The sequence below is a fragment of the Vigna angularis genome, chromosome 11 (genome assembly GCF_016808095.1).
Source record: "Vigna angularis cultivar LongXiaoDou No.4 chromosome 11, ASM1680809v1, whole genome shotgun sequence".
NCBI lineage: Eukaryota > Viridiplantae > Streptophyta > Magnoliopsida > Fabales > Fabaceae > Vigna > Vigna angularis.
Window position 1 is genome coordinate 27,039,925 of NC_068980.1, and position 9,574 is coordinate 27,049,498.

Genomic DNA, 9,574 nt, shown 5'->3' on the forward strand with positions numbered 1-9,574 from the left:
AAAGTTCGAGTCCAAGAATTGAAGGCACAATTGGCTAGGGAATTTGATATGAAGGACTTGGGACCTGCAAACAAGATTTTAGGGATGCAAATTCACCGAGACAGAAAAACCAGGAAGATTTGGCTTTCACAAAAGAATTATTTTCGAAAGGTCTTGCGGCGCTTCAACATGCAAGATTGCAAGCCAACTTCTACCCCACTTCCTGTTAATTATAAATTATCCTCAAGTATTTGTCCTAGCAATGAAGCAAAGAGGATGGAAATGTCTCGAGTTCCGTATGCATCAGCAGTGGGAAGCCTAATGTATGCCATGATTTGTACAAGACCAGACATTGCACATGCAGTGGGAGCGGGTAGTAGATTTATGGCAAATCCTGGTGAAGAGCATTGGAATGCTGTTAAGAGGGTCCTTAGATACATCAAAGGAACCTCAGATGTTGCGTTATGTTTTGGAGGATCAGAATTTATTGTCAGAGGTTATGTCGACTCAGATTATGCAGGTGATCTTGATAAAAGAAAATCTACTACAGGCTATGTGTTTAAACTTGCAGGAAGGGTGGTAAGCTGGTTATCTAAACTACAAACTGTTGTAGCTCTATCCACCACAAAAGCTGAATACATGGCAGCTACTCAAGCATGCAAAGAAGCAATCTGGATTCAAAGGTTATTGGAAGAACTCGGGCACAAGCAAAACAAAATTACTGTATATTGTGACAGTCAGAGTGCTTTGCACATTGCAAGAAATCCGGCCTTTCATTCCAGGACAAAGCATATAGGGGTTCAATATCATTTTGTCCGAGAAGTAGTAGAGAAAGGAGATGTAGATTTGGAAAAGATCTGTACCAAAGATAACCTAGCAGATGTTATGACAAAGCCGGTCAATACTGACAAGTTTGTATGGAGTAGATCCTCTTATGGTCTATCAGCAACGTAGCATGAAACTGACAAGGAAGACAAAGTATTGTGAAGACATGATTGATTCAATCAAATCTTCAAGTGGGAGAATTGTTAGAAGTTTGTCTTAGAAGTCCCACATCTAAAGTGGACAAAGACTTCCCTCCCTCATTTGCATATAAATAGAGGTGTAAGGGAAGGTGTAAGATACACCAAATTACTTGTATCCTCCTTGCTCTAAAGAGAAGGTGTTGTAATCTCTTCTATCTAGTAAATATTTTTCTTGACCTTGCCCTTAGTCTTGTGTTAGTTATAAATTTTCTCATCTTTATTTTAGTTGTGTGTGCTTGTGCTGTATGACTGATACCCAACAATTAGAACAGGTGTGTCGCAACCGGAATCGCGACGGGACGACGATCCGAAAAAATATAAATAATGTTACAAAGTTTTGAAAAAAGAGATTTGGAGTCGCCACCATAGTTTATTCTGGAAAACTACGGAAAAACCATAAAATGATAAGGCAATGGTCTACGAACATGAGATTCGAAGTTCGGGAGTCGGTTACGTGTAGGGAAGGTATTAGCACCCTACAACGCCTGCCTGAAGGCAGTACCTTTAATTAAACGTGCAAAGTCAATGTGGTTTTTAAAATGATTATTATTCCCCGAAAATAAAATTACAAGACAATGCAAAGAAAAAAAATATTTTTTATTTTTTAGGAAGCCCGACAAGGATTGACCTTGTTCCTACGTATTCTCATGTGAGAAATCAGGGGTACGTAGTTCTTTTAAAAAAAACTGCTTGAGAAAATTGTTTGAGAGATTTGTTTTGAAATTGTTTGAAAATTTGTTTAATTGATTATGGATAAATTTGGATTTTTGGGAGAGTGAGCCTGACAAGGTCTGGCCTTGCTCCTACGTATCTCCACTTTTGATGGAGAATCAAGGATCACGTAGTTCTGGCTAGCAATATTGATTGTTGTTTGAAAATGTGGATGTTTTTAGTTTTCGAAGATTTTTATATTTTTTGGTATTTTTTGATGTAATATTTAGATTTTTTTTGCGTAATGAGCACTAGGCTGATGCGTACGATCGCACGAGCACTCGCACGGCTTTTTCTTTGTTTTTTATTGTTTTGCGTAATGAGTACTAGGCTGATGCGTACGATCGCACGAGCATTCATACGACTTTTTTTTTATTTTTTATTGTTTTGCGTAATGAGTACTAGGCTGATGCGTATGATCGCACGAGCACTCATACGGCTTTTTTTTATTTTTTATTGTTTTGCGTAATGAGTACTAGGCTGATGCGTACGATCGCACGAGCACTCATACGGCTTTTTTTTGTTTTTTTTTATATTTTGGGTAACGAGTACTAGGCTGATGCGTACGATCGCACGAGTACTCATACCGATATTTATTATTACATGTTTTTTAAAGTTTTATATTTTTTTATTTTTTTATTAAGAAAGAGAGGTGAGTTGAAATATCTATGACGTAAAAATATCAAAAAGCATAGGATAAAATTGTGGTAGAAAATAGGATAAATTTATAAACTAAAAAATGATCAAAATGAATATAAGTAGAATGAAAAGAAAATGTGTACCTTGTTAAAGATTTGAAAGATGAAGTAAGACTTTGCTTGTAATAAGTTGTGAAAAGAGGTAGATTGATGGTGAAGAAGATGAATTTGTAGTAGAAATGTGGTATGAGATTTTATATGTATAGAGAGATAGTAAAATGTGAGAGAAAAATGAAGTAGAGTTTTAGGATGAAGAGGTTTGGTGTGTGAGAGAAAGAAGATGGATATTATGTAACTTTTTTTTTTTGTGTGAAGTGAAGAGAATGTAGGTATTTATAGAGTTAAGGATGAAGAAAGTTGATGAATAAAAATAATATAATAAGTTGTTGGAAAATTTAGATGAAATAAAATATAATAAAAAAAGATGAATAGAAAAAGTTAATGTGGAAAATAAGTGAAAGAAATAATATAAAAAGTTTGTGGAAAAATTAGGTGAAATAAAATATAGTGAATAGTAAAAGTTAATGTGGAAAATAAGTGAAAGAAATAATATAAAAAGTTGGTGGAGAAATTAGGTATGGAAATTAAGTGAAAGAAATAATATAAAAAGGTGGTGGAGAAATTAGGTATGGAAATTAAGTGAAAGAAATAATATAAAAAGTTGGTGGAGAAAGTAGGTAAAATAAAATATAGTGAATAGTAAAAGTTAATGTGGAAAATAAGTGAAAGAAATAATATAAAAAGTTGGTGGAGAAATTAGGTATGGAAATTAAGTGAAAGAAATAATATAAAAAGGTGGTGGAGAAATTAGGTATGAAAATTAAGTGAAAGAAATAATATAAAAAGTTGGTGGAGAAAGTAGGTAAAATAAAATATAGTGAATAGTAAAAGTTAATGTGGAAAATAAGTGAAAGAAATAATATAAAAAGTGGGTGGAAAAATAAGGTGGAGAAAAATGGATAATAAAAAATGTTGATGGAGAAGATATAATTAAAAAATGTAAGTGGAATAATTAGAAAAGTTGATATATAAAATTAATATGGAAATGATGTGGAAAAAGTAAATGAAAAAGGTAGATGATGTGGAGGGTGAGGTGGATGGTGATGTGGAGAATGGGGTGTGATAAGAAAAGATGGGTGGTGAGGAAGTAAAAAAAGTGATATTATTTTGGGCCATTGGATTAAGTGTTTAAAAGAAAATTTAGGGGTGCAAAAAGTAAAATAAATAGTTTTTTCATTTTGGTTTATTTTTGATTATTTTTTTTGATTATTTTTTTTTTGTGATAAATTATATTTATCCGGACGAAATTGGGTGTTGACAAGGTGGGAAGCTCATATTATGTTTCTGTCGGAAAGTTTCAAGAAGTTCTTGTAGAGTTGGATCGGGAACACCAAGCGCGCGTTGCCGCAGAAAAGAAAATGTCAAAATTGCAGGTGTTGTTGAACAAATTGAAGACACTGGATCACGAGGATATAAAATGAGTTTGATTGCTTGCAAGATGATACCGTTCGTGAGAAGAATGAGACTGTGAAGGAGATGAAAGAAACAACGGAGGAGCGCGACATGTTGAGATCAGAAATAGGAATTCAAGCTATATACTCATCATCGAAATGGAGAAGATCTCGACGACGAAAGGAAAATATGAAGATTAAGAGTTTGTTCTTTTGAGTGGATTTGAGGGAGTGGATTTGAGAGAATTTGAAGATAATTTTTTTTTTCGTTTATTTGAGTGAATTTGAAGGTAAATGAGAGTGGATTTGGAAATAAAATTTGTGAAAATTAATATAGAATTGTATTGACGTGACAAATTAAAAAAAATTATTTCCAAATTCACTTTCATTTACCTCCAAATTCACTCAAATAAATGATAAAAAAATTTATCTTCAAGTCCCCTCAAATCCACTCAAAAGAACAAGCCCTAAGAGATGAATCCAGTTAGTAAGAAGTCGACCAAGATCAAGAAGTGGATTATGGTTACTTTAAAGACAGTCGAAGCAAAGGAGATGGTCATGAAGAAAGTAAAGATTCTGACTCTTAATGAAAAGAGAAAGTTCGATGGGGGATGATACATATTGAAAAGTTGGGATGTAAGGATGAAGGGCAAGAAGATCCATTTAAAGTTTATGGGGATGTTTTGTTAAGTAAACTTTAAATAGGTCCATGCAAATTGAATGGAGACAAACCACCGAAAGTTGCCACAAAGTAGTGTGTTTGAAAGTGAAAATAAGTGCACCACAAAACCAACTAGTAAGGAGAAGTTTGTACCCACTTATATATTATAAATTGGTCTTATCTATAGTCTATGCCTCATGCCGAGGTATAAAAATAACAGGTAGAACATCATGCCCAACAAACAACAAATATCACTAAGATAGACTTTAATCATGACTTTAATACCATGTTAAGAAGTGAACTTTAAGTCTAAGTCAACCACACAAAACTAGCTAGTAAGGTGGGGATTGCACCCACTTATATATTATAAATTGGCCTTATTTCTAGTCGATGTGGGACTTCCAACACATACCGTAAAGTGGAGAAAAATTATAGAGTGAGTGAGAAAAGAAGAAGGAAGCCACGGTTGTGAGAGTGTGAGCACGGTATAAAATAGGGGTTGTGTGTTTTACAGTGTTGTGAGGTTTAGAGCTTGAGTATTGTGTTTGTATACTCTGCATTTTCCAGAAAAATTGTTTGTTTTTCAACAAAGAATATTTTCAGATACTACATTCTTCACATGCTTCTTTTGTATACCAGTAAATAAGAAAAATGTCAAATTGTTAATGCATTATTTAAGCTTACAGACAGTTCATCTATATATTGCAAAGTGAATATATTTTGTCCGATTTCATCTATATCTGGCTGGCTCTCTCCAATTAGTCTTTCTCCCACAAATATGAAAAATGTCACACGTTTCAAGTAAGTGCCACTCTGTTTTAGAGAATGTAAGGAGAAAGAGAAAATGCTTTAGAGAATGATATGGAAAGAGAAAATGTTGCTTCGAGACAGATTTTGAACCTTTACAATTTCGTATTGGTGACATTAAGGGATGGATTTTGCAAGCAGACACTGTATTCTACATCTAGAATATTGGCACGCAAGGGCTGGTCTCCTTGTGGTGTACTTTCCTCAAGGTCACAGTTAACGGGAAAGTAATATTTAATGGCCCATTCCATTCAATGAAAATACACAGAATTACAGTGCAGATATCTGTGTATGTTGTATATTTTACAACAGAGTAATAAGTTTTGCGCTTTAAAATTTAACTAAAAAAATTTAAAAACAAATGTAACATATAGTTAAGTTTCAGCATATTTGAACAGTATTTAATTTATGTGTATATCATTACTTGAAAAATGTTCTATCGGGACTCTAAGGATGAAATTGAAACTTCATTTACTGAACACTTTTCATATTGCTTTGAAGATTCAGTGTCAGCTATATTATCTTTTCCTATATAGAAGCCAGGTTCGCTTGGTTTTGGTAACAACTTCTCACCATTTAACATCAAAACAACAGATGACATATTAGGCCTATTTTCTGGATTCTGTTGTACACACAACAGACCCACATGAATGCACCGCAGTATTTCTAAACATAAGTCTCCACCATCATCTAATATCTCATCCATTAACTCCAGTGGCCTTTCTTCATTCCATAATCTCCACGCCTGAAAAGACAAATAGGAATATCAAGAGTGAGTTCATTCCCTACTCAAAATTTCTATTCAAACATATGGGAGTTTCAATGGATGATAAAACTTAAAAAGCAAACTTTCATGTTTCTATGATGCGTTCAAAACCTTTTACATGATTATTTGGGAGGGTATGAGTGTTGGTGTGGAGTTTACTTTCAACTATAGTTCAATTACATTGAGTATATGCACGAATTAGTTTTCATTTTAAGTTTCATAATTCTTCAGGTTTGACTTGGACAAATAAATTATATAAGGAAGCTATGGTATCAAGAAACCACTTCAAGCATACATGGCCAAGAAGGTTGAGAAGATGATGATGAGGGTCATGAAATCCACGATTCTTCCTTCCACTAATTATCTCAATAACAATTACACCAAAACTGAAAACATCAGATTTGGTTGAGAAAGAACCATGCACTGCATATTCTGGAGGCATATAGCCACTGCAAAACAGTATCAAAGTAAGAAAGGTGGTTGTGTAGCAGGATAGGCATATAGCTTTGTAAAATAAAAATTAAGTTTCTTACTACGTTCCCATCACTCTGTTTGTATTTGCTTCAGCTTGATCTACTCCAAATATTCTTGCTAATCCAAAATCTGAAACCTTTGGAGTCATATTGTCATCAAGAAGAATATTACTTGTTTTGATGTCTCTATGTATTATTCTAAGTCTAGAATCTTGATGAAGATACATAAGACCTCGAGCAATTCCCTCGATAATTTTCAACCGCTTAGCCCAATCTAGTAATTTACCTCGCATTGTATCTGGCAACATTCATTTTGTAAGTTAGCAAGGAAATAACACGAAGGCAAGAGAAAAATCAAAGCAAAAAATTTGATGGGAGTGAAAGAAGAAACCAAAAATAAAGTAATCCAAGCTTCTGTTGGGCATGAATTCATAGATCAACAACTTCTCATCTTGTTGAACAGAACAACCAAGAAGTTTTACAAGATTACGGTGTTGAAGTGTTGCCATCAACTTTACTTCATTTTTGAACTCCTCAGTTCCCTGTCTCGAAGTTTTTGAAAGTCTCTTGACTGCAATCTCTTGTCCGTCTATCAACGTTCCCTAGTAATGATTTTGAAAATTTTGGTACTTGACAATCAGTACGAATAACTTGGTAACCAAGAAAAAATTTGACCACCTACCTTGTGTACTGTTCCAAAACCACCTTCTCCTAACTTGTTTGTGTTAGAAAAATGATTTGTGGCAATATAAATGGTTGAAAAATCAAACATTGTCGGCAAGCTGTTGTTTTCCTTCTCCATCATGTGCTTCCAGGGAATAGCTTTTTTCACTACTTCCAATGTAATAGGGGAGACATGAATTAACATTATATTTGTGCTTATAATGTAAACCAGATAAATAGACATTAGGTCAACCAGAAAACAAACTTGAGAACCGAAAAATAATCTTTCATTTCAATGTTATTCTTCTTTCATTGAAATGTAAAATACTTCATAAATTATAAATTCTTCACGTGGCTTGGGTTGCTTCATCCCTTTCATACGCTTTGAAGTCGCCCACACAAGAATTGTTAGTCCAACTATGAATGTAACAAGTCCTACCACAATCCCTGCAAGTCTCTTCGGATATAGGTACCTCTTATGCCTTCTTTGATCTGAGGAATGAAATTAGTGTCAATACACAAGTAGTTCTAAGCTTACAATTCGGGGAAAAATAAAAAAGGAGAAAGGCATGTTATACAGAACAACTTCAACTTTGAAGCTGATTTGTAACCGCTAGTTCCAACTTTTGACAGATGACTATTGGCCGTATATGTTTGTTGATGATAAGCAGAATCTAGTATTATTATAATTTCATTCTGTTAGTTGTCTAATAGAATTTATAAATATGATGGAATGCAATGGAGGAAAGGTTTTAAATGCAATGGAATAGAATGCATTCTTTGGTGGAACCAAGTAGTATTCCATTTCATTCCTGTTTTTTCTATTAATTCCAACTTATTATAACTTATATTTCCTCTAAATCTGATAAAAAGGCATAAGAGGGAATTGGAATGAAATTACCACGTTCAGAGAATGACAGTCGTATATGAATTTCTTGCCCTCGATCAGTGTGAGTTCTCATGTCCACAATGTCATGAAACCAAAGCAAACAACCACTCCCACCATCTCTAATATCTGAATTTGTATACGCAGTACAAGAGCAATTTCTCAAACACAATGTCTCACATTCCTGAAGGCTCAAGCTCCTGTCAAACCAGGAAGAAGACGTTTCTGGAAGCTTTATTCCTGTGTACTCCTTAAACCAATCTCCATTATCACAACTTAACTTTGTTCTTCTGACACAACCACCAGACCAATCATGAGAATCCCATTTTGCTTGAAACTTTGGTGTGAAACCTTCCAAGCATTCACATATTGAATCATTGCAGATAGAGTTGACACCACAAGTTGCAAAATATTCACACTGACCTAGTGGATGACTGTTTACAATATCCCAACTTTGTCTTTGGTTTGACCATAGAGAACGCTCTGTACCCCCTCTTGGATTGAGCTTGAGCCTTGTTATACTATGTTCTGAACTGTTTAACGTTTCATATCCATAAGAAACACCTTTGTTAGTGAACTCAAAAGAGAAATTCAAGAAGCTGTGGATTCTATCCCAAGAAACACCACTGAAAAGATAGCCATTCCAAGGCCCCATGCTGTACAAAATTGTACTTCCGTTTGTAGTAACTAGTTGAGGAAAGCCCGTCGTATCTATCTTATAAAAAAAATCATCTTCAGACGGATCGTCATACCCCCTCCAAGAAGTGAGATACTTATATGAACCATTAACAAAATCGCTTTCCAGTTTCATTCCTGGAAGGAAAGTGTCTCCAGGATAATCAAAGCTTTGCCACAAGAAGTTGTCTGAGCTCTCTCCATCTTTGACAACAAGGTTTCCTGATTCTAAAAGCAGCAGGACTGGTTTCACTGCAACTTTTGATGAGTTGGAGGACCACACTCTTCCTCCGGAGCCATCAAGAATGACAAGATCTCCTTGATGAGTAAGTTTCAGAACTGCTGTTGAGTTTTGTGCTGGGACATTCCTGTTGGCAACCCACACAATAGTCCTAGGTGATATGCTCCTGTACCATATACCAAAATATTGTCTTTTTTCAAAGTCAAAAAATCCTGCTTCAAAGGTTCCTGCAGAAGAAACAAGTGTCTTATTATATTGTAGGGACTGATTTGGGGTGATAGTAGAGGAAGTGGGCTTGAAACAAAAGAAAGTAGTGTAAATGATTAGCATGAGAATTTGTTGGCTCTCCATTTTGTTTCAGTATGTTTGTTATGGTTACTGCTACCATCATTCTCGTAATCAAATATTCTATATTACATTCAAACTGGTTAGTCAGTCCTACCATTTTTTCCATTTCAAAATTTCCTTTTGAAAGTGATTCTAAATGCATTGCCAGGTTAACATTTTCCACTCAGTTTGGTGTATTGCGTACGTTAAC

At 34.6% G+C, this 9,574-nt stretch overlaps 1 protein-coding gene across 1 annotated transcript; it reads right to left on the bottom strand.

The window, feature by feature from the left end:
• Window positions 1-5,768: 5,768 nt before the first annotated feature.
• Window positions 5,769-9,387, bottom strand: LOC108333748 (G-type lectin S-receptor-like serine/threonine-protein kinase At4g27290). Its single transcript, XM_017569222.1, has 7 exons — window positions 8,136-9,387; window positions 7,616-7,726; window positions 7,254-7,402; window positions 6,963-7,173; window positions 6,632-6,869; window positions 6,394-6,547; window positions 5,769-6,077 (listed from the first exon to the last, which is right to left on the bottom strand). The coding sequence occupies exons 1-7, from the start codon at window positions 9,385-9,387 to the stop codon at window positions 5,769-5,771; spliced, it is 2,424 nt and encodes an 807-aa protein (XP_017424711.1).
• Window positions 9,388-9,574: the final 187 nt, after the last annotated feature.

What these genes read in the sequence shown, in the direction of transcription:
- LOC108333748 (XM_017569222.1), bottom strand. Translation starts at nt 9,387, where the DNA reads ATGGAGAGCCAACAAATTCTCATGCTAATCATTTACACTACTTTCTTT. An exon ending in TGTGTGGGCGACTTCAAAGC is followed by an intron (nt 7,403 to 7,615) that starts GTATGAAAGGGA and finishes CATTGGAAGTAG; the next exon opens with TGAAAAAAGCTATTCCCTGG. An exon ending in CTTGGATTACTTTATTTTTG is followed by an intron (nt 6,870 to 6,962) that starts GTTTCTTCTTTC and finishes GAATGTTGCCAG; the next exon opens with ATACAATGCGAGGTAAATTA.